We start from the raw sequence: 19,186 nt of genomic DNA, 5'->3' as shown, positions 1-19,186 counted from the left end.
AAACAATAATGTCTGCTAAATGTTTTATTTAATAATAATATATATGTTTACATTTGATATACATAAATGCACGTTGCAATGGCTCTTTGCTTTGCATTACATGTTTCTCTTTAATTATTAAAGTTGTATTTGTATCAGCATGATAAATATTATCTCATTATATACTGTATATATAATATCTCATTATATATAGTGAAAAACACTTTTCAAATTCACATATAAATTCTTACATCTAATAAACAAAGTCTTCAAAACTGTAGGTGGCGCCACTCGACTACGACAAACGAAGCCCCGTCCACATCAGTAGTTTTAGTGAAGTCTGTCCCATCGCGGTATCCGTAAAGTAGTAATGCGGTAGAAACAGATGAGAGATCAGCCAACTGGACAGAAAAGAAGCATCTTTGCATTCATTTTGAGTCAGTTTCTCAAACGTTAAATCATTGCTATAATTCATCACTTAACAGACTATTCGTCTGTTGGTTTCTCGAATTTCTCGATTATATTCTAAGTTAAAAATATAAGGTGACAAAAGTTGATTACTATGGAAACAAGTAAGTAATTATAAACAACTGTCTGGGAGAACCTGATACCCTCTATTTGTGGACACCTGCTTTTTTATTATCCAGCATAACCTTATATCCATCGACAACCGTATTCGTAATATGGAGATCATATACCACCAAGGCGTGTTGATGGCTGAGGCTCTTCAGCTGAGAACGAAACGATTTGAAGATTTTTGGCTTGTTTCTTCCCATATGGGAGACCCCAAAGCTGCAGTTCTCCTGTTATTTCCAGTTGCGTTTTATGTACATCGGCGGACTGGCATCGCTGTCATCTGGGTGGCAGCTTTATCAGAATGGCTGAATTTAGTCCTTAAATGGTAAGAAATGATTTGCAGGTGAAAGGGATTCTACACCCAAAAATGAAAGTTCTGTCATCATTTACTCACCTTCGAGTTGTTCCAAATGTGCATACATGTCTTTGTTCTGATGAACACAGAGAAATATATTTGGAAGAACGCTCGTAACCAAACAGATCTCAACACCCATTGACTCCCATAGTAGGAACAATGAATTTATCTTTTTTTTCTGTTGAACACAAATAAAGACGTTTTGAAGAATGTAGGACAGCAAATAGTTATGGGGCACTTTTGACTACCATTGTTTTTTCCTACTAAGGGAGTCAAGGGGGGTTGAGATCTGTTTGCTTATAAGCATTCTTCCACATATATTTCTCTGTGTTCATCATTAAAGAAATGTATACACATTTGGAACAACTCGAAGGTGAGAAAATGATGACAGAATTTTCATTTTTGGGTGAAGTATCCCTTTCATGTAGTAGAAACATGAAAATAGGGTAATTAAGAATGTGGTGGTAATAATAATTCACAACCTTTGTCTAAACAAAAGTATTACAATTTGGCGTTTACATGATTATCAAAATCTTTGTAAGATTATGCATCATTAATGCATATACAACATTAACTAATAATGTACTTACTTCACTGACATTAATTTAGGATCCTATTTGGGGAGAGGCCCTACTGGTGGATAAGACAATCGGGCTTGTTTTCTGAAAACCCACTGAATGTCCAGCAGTTCATATCCACTTGTGAAACTGGCCCAGGTGAACCAGCTAAATATTATGTCCCATATATATTCCATTTACTCTAGATTGTCTTTACCAAACCCCCTGCTTGGTGAACAGTTTACTGATGTCAAGATATTAAATGACCAGGTGACAATTTATCTTCCATCTCTAACAGGCAGTCCCTCAGGTCACGCTATGGTCACTGGTGCTGTCTGGTGGGTGATTGTGTCCTCTTTGGCTGTATTCTTTCATGCACGCACAGGCAGGTCAGTCTTTAGGGGAGACCTGTCATGCTCTATTGGACACACTGTACCAAATGTTTATAATTAAAAAAAATACTTTAATCATTTTCACTCAAATTGTTTATAGAATTCAGTTAAAGAATTCAAATTAAAGGAGTATATCTAGTGATTTAAATAGAAGCAAAAATAGAAATTCTGTCATCATTAACTTCCCCTCTCGTCATTTCAAACCTGCATGACTTTCTTAGAAGACATTTTGAAGAATGTTGGTAAACAAACAATGTCGGTACCCATTTACTTGCATTGTATGTACACAAAACCAATGCAAGTCAATGGATTACCAGCATTGTTCAAAATATCTTCTCTTGTGTTCTGCAGTCATACAGGTTTTAAATAATGAGAGGGTGAGTAAATGATGACAGAATTTTCATTTTTGAGAATTTCCCTTTTAAGAATTCCACTGTATGTGTATACGCCTCATTTAAATATTTTTTCTCTTACAGTAAGGTGTTAGCTGCAGTGCCGTACTTGTTTTATGCAGTTTTGTTGGGATGTGTAGGTCTTTCCCGGATATTTATCCTGGCTCACTTCCCTCACCAAGTCATCGCAGGTCTTCTGACAGGTCAGAGCTTTATCGTAACAATTCATGAAGCTTAGGCTATTACACACAAATCACAATAGAATTATTGCTCATATGTTCGTTGTCTAACTTAAAAGACAGCTAAAGCACCATAAAGCTTGAATGAACAAGTCATTTTGTTTGCAAATAGGTTTAGACAACTCAGATCTGGTGGTTTAATTTCCTGTTTTACAGGGGTGATGCTGGGGGTTTGTCTGAACCGATCTGTGCCTGAAGGTCGCCCTCTTCTGTTCTTCTTGGGCTACAGCATGGCTCTTCTCTTTGGGGCTCTTCTGCTGCACTCTGCTTTGCAGAGCATTGGAATTGATCTGTCTTGGTGAGTATGCTCTATATCGCAAGTAATTAATAAACGCATCAAGAGAGGAGATTGTATTTCATAATGACATTATGAAATTGGCAGCTCTGTTCCTGGATGGTGATACAGTTGTAATCATAGACATATTATACCTAGATGCCTTCTTGCCTGCTTTAAAACACAGACGCAGCTGGCATATCGTTCTGGGCCATTAAATAATGTCACAATAGAATTTGTCCCATAACTGTATTATGTATGAACTATATCTAAAATCAATAAGACATTCAATACTGTGCTGAACATGTGCCCTGTCCACTGCTGTAAGTAAGACATTATCGCAGAAATCACATTTATGGCTAGCAAAGCACTTGTGACATGTTCACACCGACTTGCCTATAGTATCATTTAACAAATGAGTCATAACAACAATCAAAGCAGGTCTTAAACTATGTGTGTCAAAAAATTAGGAAGACCCCATACATATATATTAAAACAGCAGTGTGTCTCAACGTACACTTAACAACTAAAGTAGAGATCACCTAGAACTGATGTTAAACCAGGTTTAAGCAGGATCTTAGTCGTGGCTACAAGGGGCACGACATGCTAAATCCATAACAATACTTTCAGTGGAGCACTGCCTCATACGAAAAGTTCCACATGCCTTAGGGAAGTAATTCTCAAACGTTACCGTTATATGGCCCCCTTTGTGTAGAATGCATCGCATGCGGCCCCCAAAATAAAGACTTATAATTAAATTTTAACATAGAATCTTAATTTGACCAAAAATATGTTCAGTTATACAATGCTGGGACATCAATTCTTTTGGTTGGTGATTTTATTTTATGTTTGATTGCATTAAATCTATGCTAAATGTCTATATTTCATAAAAGGGCACAAAATCTGTGCGCCCCTGGATCCATTTTATGGCCCCCCAGGGGGCCACAGTCCCCGGTTTGAGAACAGGTCCCTTAGGGGACATACCCTAAAAACAACACCATGAGTAAAAAAGAAATGTGTACATTGGTGGATAAAAGCATGAGCCAACTGCACAAGAAATGATAAACAATACACATATTTTTGGCTCTTTGAGTTAAGGTGTTTTTGGCCATAACAGATGTTACGTTTTATTACATTGCATCCTAAAAATACATTTCTTTTCCCGCAGGTCTATTGTGCTGGCTAAGAGGTGGTGTTCTCACTCAGAATGGGTTCGAATGGATACAGCACCCTTTTCCTCTCTAACCCGTGATACTGGGGCTCTGTTAGGTCTTGGACTTGCACAGTTTTGGAAGCCAGGTGGTTGGACTCTTCCTTGGGTACCCAGGACTCTTTGTCTGGCTCTCTCATCACTGGCCCTCCACTATGTCAACAGTTTCCAGCTACCCACGTTTCCTCCTCTGCTCTTCTACTCCCTGTTCTTCCTCAAATACACTCTTGTGCCACAGGTGGTCATGGTATTAATCCCAGGATTTGTGCATCTCCTAACAGCCAAACCCAAGAAAGACTGAAAAGGAAAATTTTGACGAATGTCAGAGACATTTCTGGTGTCCTTAAACCAGACATCAATGCCAAATGCGTAACACGGAAAGAACCAAGCGCTAAAACATCAGTAATTTAAGAAGTCTTATTTATAAACACGCAGATAATACAGGTAATTACTCCAGTGCATGAATACATTGAAGATTTTTCTGTGCCACTATATACAGCAAGTACACTGCGGTATATAAAGGCTGTTATATACCCATTTTGTCTATCATCTATTTAAAAACATAATTTTGGTCTTTTATATAATTGTTATTTAATTTGCTTGAAAAAATAGAATTGCACATTTTTTCTGTGTGACCCAAACATTTTCTTCTATAACTTGACAGGTTCTTTGTAGATCGATGGATCTTGTTCTACTTCGGTTGCTCAGTTTATGTAGTCTTTTTAGAGTTCTTTAAACGGTCTTGTATTAAAGGTGTTTTTATTTACTTTAGCAATAGCAAAATAATTCGGCAAAACAAGTCAATGTTCCTGGCCTGACATCTCAGTATTTTCCAAGTTATCGCTAAAGTGTTCTGAAAGATTTCCAGGCAAGTTTCCTACTGTACAATATGTTCATGTATCCAGATGAGGCTGAGGAATTTCAATGCAATTTTATTTGATTTTCCTGACTTTTCTGATCCATTAGAAAGTAATATTACACATTTGATGTATCATTTATGTCCACAGCTCCATGGGATGAGGTACTGTATGTGGCTAGGTTAAATATTTATCTTAAAATTCTATTTAAGAAAAAGTTATGTTTCTTTTATTCTCATACATGACAGCGGTTCTGTATAAACTGCACACATAAATTGTAATATTAAAGTATCAAAAAAAAAAAATGTTTGTGACGTGTTTGATCTGTATAAAAATGACCACTGACATGATAAAAACACATTCTGGTTTATTGATGTCGTTAAACGTTGTCACAGCGCTCTGAAAGCTCACATTTACAGACGAGAAACTCTGCTTAGCAAGCAAGTACATTAAAATCAACTCAAAACTCTAACTGAAAAAATAAAAAATAATGGTCAAAGCCTTCAGAGGTAAATGTCACATCTATACTGTTGGGTTTGGTGTAGATTTTTTGTCAACCCTTTGTGTTTTGTTTCCCCTCTTTTGGAGGCATACTGCAGAATTGTTGATGTGTGTGCGTGTTTTCAGGGGGAATAGAGGATCAGTCATGCGTCAGATTATGTACAGCAAAAATAACACACTAAAAAAACTACAAGACCCTCAGAGTCCTGTATGATCAGGGATTGTTGGTGCTATTTCTGAATTTAACTCTCCCTCCCAGTATTTGAAGATGAGGGATCTCTCAAAGCAGGTTTACACTGACAGCTGTAGAAATGTGAATATGGTTTGCTTTAAGAAAAGCGATCTAGATATTAGTCCGACGCTCTATTTTTGAGAAGATCTGACCGAAGCCACAGTTAAGCTCTGCGTGTTAATAATATTGCATTGTGAAGCAGAGAACTTCAAAATAAACTAGCTGAATATGTTTTTTACACTACAAATACACTATTTCAAAATGGCTGGTTTGCTTATCGGGAGTGTGTGATGCCTCTGTACTGTGTTTGACACATAAGGCTCGTTTTAAGTCCCTTTCACGCTTTATTATGAAGAGGAGAGCAGGATTTTGTATGCATAAACACATTTGGCCACTATATACAGCAAATACACTGCGCTCTATAAAGGCTGTTATATACACATTTTATATCTTTTTAAAAACGTAATTTTGCTCTTTTATATTATTATTGTTCATTCATTTGCTTGAAAAAATCAGAATTGCACCAAGGACAATGACTGCTATTTTGTTTTCTAGTAGTACAACTAATCACAGGTCATTTTCCAGTGTTAACTGAACATATGTTAGTAAGGATGTTCCATCCCAGATCCAAAAACCGCCTCTCCAACCCTCCGATGTTTGCTTCCCAAACAATCCTTATCAATGAATAAAGTGCTCTCTTTTTTTAGAATGTCACAGACAGTGCAAACCAAAACTATGAATTAAAGTTAAAACAAACATATTTTACTTGATATACTGATGCGTCTCTGTGAAAATGCAATATTTCATTTCTTAAAACAAGAGATCAAATACTACAAGTACCTCACAAACTGCCCTGAAACTGTTTTTGTGTACTTTACATACTCTAGAGTATATGTAGCATCTACGATGGTGTAATACATTCTTCCATTGAAATATGGCACTTCTGCCATTCCAGTGTTTGGTGATAAACTGAGCTAATCTTTTAAATAAGACACTTGATATTAAGGACAAAATGAGGGTTACTTGAAAATTAGCATATCAAGCTTATTACAAAGAAATTGATTAAATGAACATTATTGCCACTATACAATTGTTAATTTGACACAATATTTCTGCTTGTGAGCCAGAATTCTAAGGTAATCACTGTTAAAATAACAACCTCCAGTCAATTGAAAATGTTTCGAAAAAGCAAACTCAAAAGATACAAAATGAAAGAAAACGAACTAAAACTGACACAAAAACTGCTTCAATATTTCTATACATCATAATATATTATATAACTTAAATATAAATATTCCTTTTTCCTTCTGTAACTACATATTAAATTTACCCAAACATCATTTTCACTTTTTACAGTATTGAACAACAACCCAACATTGTGATGTCCAGAAAGCCTACTGTAGCAGTTTAGTTTAGCTTAAATGGGAAGAGATAAGTGAGGGTGGGAATAAGTTTAACACAGATTCCCAGTTTCTTCTACACTTTAGTGCAGGAAACGATGGCAAGGTAAACTCTTTCTCTGCATGTACTGTAGGCCTCTTTCGTTGGGACATCAAGAAATGTGCTTTCCTAAAATGTGCAGAGCTTTAATGAATGTTTTTCATTTTGACATACTGTATTCTAATACTCTAAAAGGGCACTGTCCGGGTATTTGGAACCTGTCCACCACCCAAGTTCTTAAAACTAGGTTTATTCCAACAGATAGCGTTGACCTAAAGTAGGCACGGGTATTTGTATTTTATGTTTATTAAAAGCATTTTCTCCTATGTAGTTCTACACAAAATACTGATTTTAATATCCTGCATCTACACCGTCCCTCACACAAGAGCTGACACAAACATTCATTTTCACACACACCTTTGTGCCCACCCTAATGGGTGCCTATTAAACGTTTGACTCCACAAAGGGTCTCTTTGGTTTGATGGGCGAGGTGGGACCTTGTCTGGCATCACGGGACAACTGCCGGTACATATTCTCCTGGTAGGCCTGAGCCACGGGCATCGTCCGCGCCACTTTAACATCCTGGTATGTGGGCATCTGGCTCACGCGCTCAAGAAGGTCTCGATCGCGGGCCCCTCCATTGGCAAGCTTGCCTAAAGAGGAGGGCTGTGGCTGGACATAGAACTCCTCCTCCAGCATGTGTCCATTCTGGGCATTATTGGTCTTATTGTAGTAGGCGATATTACCTAGCGATGTGGGTGGACTGTAAGAGGCAGTGGAGGCCTGGTGGATCAAATTGCCAGGTGATGTGGGGCTAGTGATAATCGATTCCAGGGATGACACAGGCCAAGCTCGGGATGGCTGGTGAAGATACTGCTGCTGAGTCCTTGCAGTCTTGTCAATCACACCCATGAACGGAGTTGTCCGGGATCGAGCAGGTTCACCCGAGTAGAGCCCGCTTTGAGAGGGAGAGAGGGCAGATGGCTCATCAAAGCTTCGGTCGTACGCAACCTGCAATGGGATTTCCATTTGGGCCATAGAAGTGGAAGGTCTGAAGCCAGGAGCGAGATTGCAGCTAGAGCCTGAGGAGATATTACCGCTGGAGGGAGAGAAGCGAAGATTTACACTCTGTGAATGGATCAGCGGTCTGGGGGTTGGTACATGCTGCTTTAGGTCACTTGTGTTCGCACTAATAGGTCTGCGCACAAGGTGTGGGATCTCCGGAGAGCCCAATTGGCACTGAGGCAGAGCGGAGGCTGCCACTGCCCTCTCAAGGTCATGTTTGGACACAGGGTAGTATGCAGCAGACTGACTCCGGCTTATTTGGGGGGTTTGGCTGAAGCGCATGCCTCCAGGACCTCCTGTTGTTGAACGGTAGGCTGAAGCAGGACGTTGAGGGATTTCATCCTTGCATAAATTTGATTCTAGAACTCCACCAGGCCCACCTCGACCACTGTGCTGACAGAGATTAAGGCTGGACTGCACTTGAGACATAGACCGGCTATCCAGTGAGGGTTGGTATACCAGCCTGGGCTCCCGCTCTCTTTCCCGGTCCATATCCATGGAACTTCCCTGGTACCTGCTGTTGAGTGGATGAGGCAAATGGCTGTACACATTGTTGCTGGGCTGATTAGTACGGACAATCTGTGCCACAGAGGGCTGAAGACGAAGGCCTTGGGCCTGGTGGTGCTGGCTGGACTGGGAGCTCTGGGAAGGCTGTGACTGGAGCTGGAAGGAGCGCTGGCTGCTCATCTTTAACAGTGGTGATTTAGGTCGGCTAGGTAAAGGATCTTGCTGGTAGCGGACTGGAGACCCAGACTGGGAACGATACAAACACACACTCTCCACTGGGGGGCTAGCCCTGAAGGGAACCCCACGCCGAAGAGGGGAAGGTGGAGGACTCTGGTAGTCCATTCCCTGGTTGCCTCCACTGCCCATGGGTGGAGGGCTAAACCGGTAGGAGGACTGATGGGCGGGTGAGGTGTGGGGGGGACTCTGGCGGTAGTGGGAGTTTTGATGTGTGGGGGAGATACATGGAGAGGTTGACTGATAACTGTGATGGGTGGGGGATGACATGGACGAGGAACTCGGGTGGAACTCAAAGGCTTGCCCACCAGATAGGTAGCCGGTGTCATGATGATCAGGAGAGAGGGGTGGACTACGTAAAATGGCCATGTTTGAAGCGTTTGAGCGAATGTCAGTGGCAAGGCCAATGGAGACAGATTCTAGCTCTTGTTCCAGGAAGTCATCATCCTCGAATAAGTCTTGGACAGGTTCCATATCATCTAGCCTTGGCTCTGGTGGAGGGGTGTGATGAGGGGGCTCCTCATCTTCTTCTACTGGTAAGGGAGATGGAGGTGGAGATGGAGGAGGCTCAAGCTCTGGTTCCTCTGGTTGGGTAATTTGCCTATACTCCTCCTCCACACGCTGAAGAAGACGCTGGATCTCACGATTGTTTGGAGACAGCTTCATAGCGTTCCTCAGGTCTTCTAGAGCTTCAATGAACTGCCTATAGAGTAAAAAATCAATACTACTCTTAATATGTACTAATAATATAAGTAAATATAAATTAGATGACAGCATTTTCAGTGGCATGTAAGACTGCTACCTGCTGCTACGCTTGGCACGGGCTCTAGCATAGTATGCTTCATATGACTTAGGCTTCAGTTCCAGGGCTTTAGTAGCAAACTCTTCCGCCATTCCAAAGTCCTAAGAGAAGAAACAAGAAATCTTTTTATGCATTTATTTGTTCCACAGTTGCATACTAACAAGGATCTAAGAACATGTTGCATCAAGTTATAAAACTGGTATTAAAACAATAGACCTAAAATATGGTGATTGGGCACACAGTATTATGATTAGATCTTTACTGGTAGCACCTAATAAGAGTGAGATTTCTATTTTTTTAGCTGTGTTCGTTCCATTCTCACATTCATTTTCCTCCGGCAGCGAGACAGGTTCAAGAACAAGGACACTTTGAGTTCCTTGAAGGTCTTCAGGTCCTCACTTAATCCTTCACGGGGAAATTTCTTCAGAGCGTACTGATAGCGCTGAGCCGCCTCCTTCACTTTACCCTTCTGTAGCAGGAAAGACAATAGACTGTGTTAAGGACCTCAGCTTTTGTCAAAACTGCGCAAACAGCAATGGTAAATGTTAAATTAATCTGACCTTATAGAAGCCATCTCCTTCCTCCAAGAGTTTACTCAGAAGAATAATCATGATGTCGGGTTTCGATGTTGCCATTGCCCAGGTGGCAGGACCTAGAGAATAACATGATGTTTGATGGGTCAAAGGAAGAAATTGAAGGGTTGAGAGGAACGAAGGAGGAAGAAAAGCGCAAACAGATAATGCAATGGACAACAGGATGAGGAGAGAAGATGCCTTCTGCGTGATCTCAGATTCTCATTCCCTATAACCTTTCATTTCTGTTTCAGTTTGAAAATCATACAATTTTACCTGATTTAGCATTTCATTTCTATTACAATCTCATTAAACGTCTGGTTGAGAAGCCTGGTTGTAATAAATAGATAAGTAAAGAGATAGACAGAGCAGGCAGGAACACTGCACACAAAAAAACTGACAAAATTCTTACTATCCCATTTACTATCTACTTATTGATTTACAATCCTAAAAATGTTTACACAGTTACAACAGTTTACAGTGCTTAACCCTGCAGCACCAAAACATGCTTGCGGACACAGAACCCAGAGAAGAGAGCTATCCTGATGCCTGAAGGAAAGCAAGAGGCAAATAGGCCAAGCTCAATCATTACCTCCTTTGTGCCGACTTGGCAGCGTCTGGCATCCTGTTGTCAGAGGTTGAGGGGTGTTAAAGCGAGTTAATGCAGATAAGGGTTGCAGCAAGGGTGGAATGGAGTGGTAGGCACAACCAGAAGTGATAATGGGAGTGGAGTGTGTGAGTGGAAGAAAGAGGAAGTTAGGAGAGATGCAGTGGTCGTGGAAGAAAGGTAGAAGGGAACAAAAAAAGCAGCAGTGAGAGGCGGGGAATAGGAGCTTTAGCTAAAGAATACAAAATGAAATAGCTTAAACACCACCAGCCATAACAACATTGAACAAAGAGGAACCAACAGTTAGGTTAGAATAGTCCCTATTTATACAACACACATATCTATAGTATATCTGTATATTTTAAACAGATCTCTGTAATATTGGATTCTGATTCTTCAAGTATTTATGTGTATTGGCTATTGAAAATTAAAAAAAAAGTATTTCACCAGGTCTCAAAATATTATTACTATATATAGACATATATACCGTTTTCTCCAGAAATATTGGCACCCAATGCAAAAACAGTTGTATAAAATAAAAGCTGCATATATGTTTTATTATTCCATATCTTTTTCAAAATGTAATTGCTTTACCAAGGTATCTTATCCAGAGTATTTCAGTCATGTGTTCATGTGTGTTCAGTCCCTTGTTTCTTTCTTCTTTTAATATTTTGTACTTTGTGTTTTTGTTTATTAAAATCTTACAGCCTTATGCATGCCTCGTTACAGAGACACAGCACAAGCCGGTAAATATTCCTTTTATTTCAAGCCATTAATATTTAAACGACCTCTCAACAGAAGAAAAACTAAGATATGAACACAAACTGCATGTTTCAGGCCCCTTATTATGTCGTATTGTATCATATATTATATCATATTAATAAATAACAATAAAGTTCAGTTGGAACACAAGTTTAATACTCTTAGTATTATATGATGGTCGAATAAAATTTGCAAACAGGATTTGCAAATCATTGCATTTTCAGTTCAACACTGCATTACAAAACATTAGCTAACTTTAACTTAAGAGTTAGTGTAAATGATCACAGTAAAAGACTGTCTCGTCTGTGACAATTATTAATGTAAAAATAATGTACATATGATTTAGTTATGGCTAAAAATACATATGATTTTTGATAAATGACAGCCCAAATAATAATTTGCATAAAATGATATACTGTAAGCAATCTGCATCGCTGAGGAAAACATCCTTCTTATACCTAGTCCTCAGGAGCCACATTTTTATCTATTACCATTTTAAATTGCTTTACTGTTCCATTACTTGCTTTCCCAGGGTTACACATGTTTAAAATTTCGGTCATCATTAACAAAACTGCAGACGAAGAATAGCACCTGCTGCCCATTCTGATTCATTGATGCTTTGGGGCTGGTTTGCTGTTGTGGTCCAGGTGCTCTAGTAAAGATAAATGGCACAATGAATTTGACTAAGTACCTGAGCCAGGATTTGAAGGCTAAAAAACCTGCAGATTCTTTGCTTATATTCATGAAGGGTGCCAAAATTGTTGGAGTTGACTGTATATTTTGTCACTCTTTATCTGTTGAGCAGTTCAAATGTCAAGTTGGCCTATCCATAACACGGACAAAAAAACGAAACTTGAAAATAAATAGCTGTAAAAATAAAATGCATTCAAGACGTGGAGTGAGACGTCCAGAGACAGGTTAAAAAGCAGTTGCGATAACTGATGTCAAGCACAGAACAGTAGGGTGCTAAAGCAGCTGAGCACAAGCTGCGTTACATGAAAATACATAAACGCTCATGCACCACACATTCACTAAGACTCAACAGCCTGTAAACTGCCATACCAATTTTGGCTCCTTTCTTTAGAAGAGCAACCACTACTGAGGTGTTTCTGCAGCCCACAGCTCGATCCAAAGGTCTCATCCCACTGTAGTCAACATGCTCTATTAATGCCCCGTGATCCACCAGAAACTGCACCTGAGATAGAGCAGCAAAAGAACACGTTATTTTGTAATCAGTGGCGGAGCCATAAGGGGTCCAACGAGGGTCCACTGAACAACCCTGACATCCAATTGGTCACCCTGAGTGCCACCCCAAATTTTTTTTCGTTATGTTGATTGACATCTGATTTCATCTCTCGTTGAACTAAGCTTTTACATTTACATTTACGCATTTGGCAGACGCTTCTATCCAAAGCGACTTACATTGCAATATCCTATAAATTTATACTTAGGTATATGCAATCCACTGGGATCGATTAAAAAGATAGTATCGGTTCCCAACATACAGTAAATTGTTTACATCAGGGTCGGAAATGAACAGAGGCTTTGGAAAAAAATGACAACAAGGTGAACAAAACTGCTTTCCATATTCAAGATGAAAGAGGACAAACAGTCCCTGCATTATAAAACTAGCTACGACAGTCACATCCTAAATAAGATGAGGTGAAAATGAACAAATGTGGAGGACAGCGTTTTTGCTACGTTACAGCTTTGAGCATTACAGCAAATCAAGTTCATGGTATGAATATGCTGGCCAATCAGCGGCGTTTAAATGATTCACCGGTGAAGAAGAGCTGTGCTGAAGTGCTCCACGCTCACAAAGTTTATCACTAACAATCGCGTACAGATACGCTCTAAGAAAGAGATTAATTCGAGTAGTCAGACTCTTTAATGTATACCCTAAAGCCATTGGGTGTTTTAGTGATGTTGGATGTTGTTTGTTTTCTATATATTTCCCTTTAAATAACTGTTTTAGTGTTCCTAAGAGAATCAAAACAGCAATAAAACATCCATATAATATTCATGAACGCTTTTCAGCTTGTTTTGTAGCGTCATGTATTCTAATATCTGAAAGTAATAATCAAGATCACAACATCAAGGGCAATAATCAGCACCAATGATTTTGTTTTAATCTTGCAGTACTATGGAATGAGTATGTTTTATCAGATATATGCTGCTATGATCCACATCAGTTTAAAAACACCTCTGGTTCTGCTTTGTTTCTGTTTAAATGGGTGATGTGACATGGCTAAAACTAATATCATCGTTTGTTTTAGATGTAATTCAATGTGTATACATGATTTAATGTTCAAAAACACTTTATATCTCACATACGTGCATGTTTTTGTATCTCACCTTTGCCCCGCCTCACTGAAACGCGCAGATTTCTTACAAAGCTCATTGCTCTGAAAAGCGAGGTGTGATATGATTGGCCAGTTAACCAGTGCACAGTGATGTAAGCGTGTGATGGAAATGTAACGTCTCTTACCATATTTGGACATTAGGTTCAAAAAGCAGTTGTACTGACAGGTACGCCCACCTTACTTGCATATAAATTTGGGCGGTCTTAGTCAAATCATACCACAAACTGATGTAGATTTGTGGGGGTGTGGTTAAAAGAGGCGTTTCAGGCAGATCTGGGCGAGCATTCGATTTTAGATAGAATGCATCTTTTTCCTAATACATGTCTAATACATGCATGGGCAACTTAACACACCAAAGACACAGAAAAACACGTATACGCACCATTTGACCCCTCGAAAATAAACAATTTTATGTTTTCAACATTTTCGTCATTTCTATTTAACAATACATATTTAGTAAGATATAACCATTTATTCAGGTGTTACAATAGATTAAAGTTGAGATTTTACAGCACTGCACAGCCCCGATTTAAATCCATCACAAGATTTCAAATCACCCAAAATGAAAAAAATAATTTCTTCACCCTCTGCAGAACACAAAAGAAGATATTTTAAAGAATGTTGGAAACTGTTGGTCCCAATTGACTTTGAGTGCATTGCTTTTGTGCCCATACAGAAGTAAAATGGGACCAACAGTTTTGTTAACCAGCATCAGTGTTGGGTGTAACTAGTTACTAAATAATTAGTTACTGTAATTTAATTACTTTTCCCTTGAAAAGTAAAGTAATGGATTACTCATATGTTTTCTGTTATTTAAATACAGTTACTTTTGATGTCATTAAACTAAATACTTTGTTAAATATATGCGTGTGCAATAGCATAATTGACTTCAAAATTCAAAGTCTTACTTTAAAATCTGTGCTTTAATGTATAATTCTCACATTTGTAATACTTTGGTCAGTTAATAATATTATTTGAATGAATTCAATAAGCCGTTTCATGTATATTCTTGAATCACTTAACTAATCAAGGTTGATGTAGGATATAGAAAGTAATTAGTAATGAGTAACTAAATACATTTTGGACAGAGTAATTTGGACAGTAATCTAATTACACTGTTGAATATGTAATGAGTAACTAGTAATTAATTACTTTTTCAGTGTAACTTACCCAACACTGACCAGCATTCATACAATATCTTCCTTTGTATAAATAATTTTTGGGTAAACAATCTAGTTAAGAGAATATAAACAAAATGCACTTACCACATCTGAGTCCCCATAAAATGCAGCCAGGTCAAGAGGCGTTCGTCCATTTTTATCTGCATGGTCTGCTGTCGCGCCCCTTTCCACCAAGCAGCGAACGACAGACAGATGTCCTTTCAAACATGCCCAACTGAGTGCCGTGAGTCCCTCCTTATCCGTAAAATCCATTATTGCACCTAAACATTAAAAATGTCATAATACCATCATCATCAGCTTTTACTTTTGTTCCATCTGTACTTTCATGCATTCAATGTAAATCTGAACTATCAAAATTGTGAAACGTTCAAATTGTGAACTTTCGCAGAAGAATTCAGAGTTCTCTTTACCCTGAGCCAATAGGAAATCAACCGTGTCCACATGTCCTTCTGATGCGCCCATCATGAGCGGAGTACGCCCCTGTTTATCGGCCAAATTCACATCTGCCCCATGACTCACCAACAGGTCCACAATCTAAAACAGAAAGCGCCTCTTAAAAAACGCACCTTATGTGTCTGTCCTAAAAGTAATAATAAGTGTTTTGTACTGACCTGCCAGTGCCCTTGATGCACAGAACTAAAAAGTGGCAGAACCCCTCTTCGGTTGGGTTGGGTCACAGAAGAGCCCAGCTCCAATAGCAGTCGACAGACATCCAGCTTTCCTCGCCCTGCTGCAGCTGATAATGCTGGCGGAAAGAGGAGAATAAAGCTGTCAGATGTTCTGAAATACTGACAACTAATAGAAACCCTTATGGCCAGACAACATTTGAAGATCAGATCAAATGTGAAATTACCTGTTTCACCCCATAAGGTATCGTAGCTGTTAATCTGAGCACTTTGAGCATCCACTTCATGCCTCTCAGGTAAATCCAAAAGATAAGAAACAATCTGAAGGACATGGAGAATTAGTAGCTTTATAAGAATGGAAAAACAAGCGGGTAAAAAAAAAAAAAACAGAAAAACCTTACCTCTGCATAACCCATACTCGCTGCTGCGATGAGGGCCTGTTGTACTGCAAGACTCTTATTGAAGGCCGGATGTTGTGGTGATGTCTGTGGCTTAGCTTGCACTTCTGTCTGCTGTTCTGACTCTTCCCGAGTCTCCTCTTGCTCTTCTGAATTGGTCTCTGGCTTCTGCTCTGACTCCTCTGGTGTCTGTGATGAATCAGCCTGTTCTACGATCTGCTCAGGGCTGGAGGGCTGGGATTTCTGGGGGGTGTCCTGGGTAGGGGAGGGCGTGTCCTGGAGCTCTGTGGGAGAGAGTGAGTCTTGTGGCTGCATCGGAGAGGGCGTGTCCTGGGACTGAGTTGGGGAGGGGGTTTGAAGTTGTGTCTGATGACCATCAGAGCCCCAGTCATTCTTAATTAGAAACTTCACCACCTCCAGGTGACCCCTGAGAGCAGCGTGCACGAGGGCACACTGGCCATTTTTGTCTAAGTGATCCAGCTATGGTGAAGACAGACAGAAAGAAACACACGTCATAAACGTCATAAAATTAGCTTATTTAAAGGGGTCATGTGGCACGAATACGTGTTTTTCTGTCTTTGGTGTGTTATAAATTGCCCATGCATGAATGAGAAGCGTAAAATTTTAAAGTGTCGAAACAAATATGCATTCTATCGAAGAGCGAATGCTCACCCAGACCTGGCTGAAAGGCCTCATGTAATCACACCCCCATAAATCTACGTCAGTTCATGTTGTGAGTTGACTAAGACTGCCCAAATTTATACGCAAGTAAGGTGGGTGTTGCTTTGGAGCCTGATGTTTCAAATATGGTAAGAGGCGTTACATTTCCGTCACACGCTTGCAGTATTCGACCAATCACTATGCACTGGTTAACTGGCCAATCATAGCAGACCTCGCTTTTCTCAGCGATGAGCTTGTAAAAAATATGCGCGTTTCAGACGGGCTGGGCAAAGAGGAGATACAAGCATGCACGGTATGTGGAAAATACAGCGTTTTTAACCTTAAATCGTGAATATACATTGCGTTTAATCTAAAACAAATGATAATATTCATTTGAGCGATGTCAAATGACCCCATTAAACAATTAATTATAGGTTATAGGCAAACTGTTATATCCACTGTTACGGAGACTAATCTCACTCTTAAATGTCAATTGACTGGGTTAACCATTTTTATCAGTCAGATGGGCAACAAATACATCTTTACAAGGCACCTTTTTTCCTTTTGTTTTTAATAATACAATTTCAGCCTCAGAGGAAAATCTAGTCAGAAATTTGAGTTTATTTCCAGGGTTTGTCCGATCAGTTCTTTGAATGTTATTTTTGAGGCACTTAGCAACAACTATTATAAATACAAGCAGAACTGTATATACTGCTTTGTTCTCTGGGCTACTTCTCATTTCATCTACCTGTCTATGCAAGTAAAAAAAGCTTTTGATATTTCGATCAGTCTTTTTTCTAAATGGCCAGTTTTTGGACAGAATAAACAGTAAAGTGGACCAGACCACAGTTATTACTAAAACTCTTAAAGCATGTCCATTAATTGAAATCAAATAAAAAACCTGCCTAAATATTATTTGAAAAATTTATATTTATAAAAATTAAAGTAAATAAACGTATATAGAAATATACATATAAATAAATATTTATAGTAAATTTATAAATAATAAAGCAACATAAGCAAATTAGCTAAAAAAGAAAACAAAAATCGAATGATTATTTAGCAAACAGTGTTTATGATACAAATGAAACATTTAACAGAAATTTAAAATTTATTTGGATCTCCGTTACCTGTGTTCAATGTTATTGCTTTTTTAGACCTCAGAGGTTTATATTTTGTTCAAGATAGACATTTTGGAAAAATTTTGCCCCATTTTACATGAGGATGTATAAAAAAATGTGATTTAATAGAGGTGAATACAAATAGTAATGCTCTGTATATGTATACAGTATGCTCTGTCTCTGTTGCTGGTAATAGGGATGAAGTTAACATCTTTTTTTATTGTAAAAAAACAAATAATGCCACAAGACCTGAGCACACTGGCTGTGTAACAAAAACATCACATACTAAAATCATAACACAAAACACCATACAAGGGTGTGTCGTATACCTCAGACTCTTGCATACCTTTGCTTTTCTCTTGCAGAGAGCAGTAACTATCCCCAGGTGTCCCGCGGCAGCTGCGTAGCCCAGAGGAGTGAGGCCGCTCTCGGATGCAGAATCTACAGTGGCGCCGTATTCCAGCAACAGGTTCACCATATCCATGTAGCCGAGATGTGCATGCACACAAAACACTGGAGCGTTGTTCAGTACCTCTGTACGATAGTTCACATTAGCACCACCCAATATCAGCAATCGCGACACCTAAAAGAGTTGAAAAGTGAATTTGTTGCACAAATTAAAGTACTAAGGAAAAACCCAAAAGTAAACAATGAAACCTTTATGAAGGCGTACCTTTATGTTAGGAGTATAAAGGTTTCTAAGCGATGAAAGAGCAGTAGATAAACTCTCTGTACTGTAGGACACCCACAACCCTTGCAAGATGGATGAAGAAACTCCAACCTTCTTACTCAGGCCCTACAGAATCAAGGAAGGAAATAATTGAATGATAATAGTCTAAAGCATCTAAACATCTAAAGCATGAGTATTATGATCTGCTATAACATGCATGCATAACATGTTTTACCTTGAATATGTGTGCTTTAAGTATGTGGTGGCCCAACTCAATTGTCTGTTGTCTGTTTAGTTTGTTTTCTTGTCTAGAGAACCAAAAAGCCAGTAGAGTATGGCCATTCCTAAAAAAAGAAAGAGAACAACTGATTAAACTTTTTTGCATGAAGGGTCTAAATATAACTTTTTGCCACATCTTTGGTCAGTGCACAACTTCCTACATATTCACTGCTTTCCTTATGAAACCTTGTATCTCCATATCTTCTGATTTCTATTTTGTTGCGATAAACAATTATTTTTGGTCTCCTTTTTGGTCTAACCAATCAATCTAGCCAATAAACGTATCTAACTAGATAGTATTTAAACATTTTAAATTTGCAGTTTTTTCCATTTCC

At 38.9% G+C, this 19,186-nt stretch overlaps 2 protein-coding genes across 7 annotated transcripts in view; one reads left to right on the top strand and one right to left on the bottom strand.

Annotated features, from left to right (window-relative positions):
- The first annotated feature begins 346 nt into the window (after nucleotides 1-346).
- g6pc3 (glucose-6-phosphatase catalytic subunit 3) lies at nucleotides 347-5,092 on the top strand. Its single transcript, XM_056770665.1, has 6 exons — nucleotides 347-880; nucleotides 1,520-1,626; nucleotides 1,766-1,856; nucleotides 2,336-2,454; nucleotides 2,647-2,788; nucleotides 3,933-5,092. The coding sequence occupies exons 1-6, from the start codon at nucleotides 663-665 to the stop codon at nucleotides 4,273-4,275; spliced, it is 1,020 nt and encodes a 339-aa protein (XP_056626643.1). The 5' UTR covers nucleotides 347-662; the 3' UTR covers nucleotides 4,276-5,092.
- Nucleotides 5,093-5,178: 86 nt separating this feature from the next.
- tanc2b (tetratricopeptide repeat, ankyrin repeat and coiled-coil containing 2b) overlaps nucleotides 5,179-19,186 on the bottom strand; it is a 122,671-nt gene continuing 108,663 nt past the window's right edge. For 4 of the 6 annotated variants that reach the window (XM_056770658.1, XM_056770661.1, XM_056770662.1 and 1 more), the window contains 14 exons: nucleotides 18,808-18,916; nucleotides 18,576-18,698; nucleotides 18,249-18,485; nucleotides 16,125-16,601; nucleotides 15,951-16,044; nucleotides 15,709-15,842; nucleotides 15,508-15,631; nucleotides 15,182-15,357; nucleotides 12,616-12,748; nucleotides 10,777-10,809; nucleotides 10,173-10,264; nucleotides 9,935-10,081; nucleotides 9,613-9,713; nucleotides 5,179-9,513 (listed from right to left, as the gene is read on the bottom strand). In XM_056770658.1, coding sequence (XP_056626636.1) covers nucleotides 7,449-9,513; nucleotides 9,613-9,713; nucleotides 9,935-10,081; nucleotides 10,173-10,264; nucleotides 10,777-10,809; nucleotides 12,616-12,748; nucleotides 15,182-15,357; nucleotides 15,508-15,631; nucleotides 15,709-15,842; nucleotides 15,951-16,044; nucleotides 16,125-16,601; nucleotides 18,249-18,485; nucleotides 18,576-18,698; nucleotides 18,808-18,916 — 4,045 coding nt within the window. In that variant the 3' untranslated portion in view covers nucleotides 5,179-7,448. The remainder of the gene's footprint in view (nucleotides 9,514-9,612; nucleotides 9,714-9,934; nucleotides 10,082-10,172; nucleotides 10,265-10,776; nucleotides 10,810-12,615; nucleotides 12,749-15,181; nucleotides 15,358-15,507; nucleotides 15,632-15,708; nucleotides 15,843-15,950; nucleotides 16,045-16,124; nucleotides 16,602-18,248; nucleotides 18,486-18,575; nucleotides 18,699-18,807; nucleotides 18,917-19,186) is intronic. The other 2 variants (XM_056770659.1, XM_056770664.1) reach the window with 1 other exon arrangement.

Source organism: Triplophysa dalaica, chromosome 17 (genome assembly GCF_015846415.1).
Source record: "Triplophysa dalaica isolate WHDGS20190420 chromosome 17, ASM1584641v1, whole genome shotgun sequence".
Lineage (NCBI taxonomy): Eukaryota > Metazoa > Chordata > Actinopteri > Cypriniformes > Nemacheilidae > Triplophysa > Triplophysa dalaica.
The sequence above is the reverse complement of the archived record's forward strand: the minus strand, read 5'-3'. Positions and strand labels throughout refer to the sequence as shown.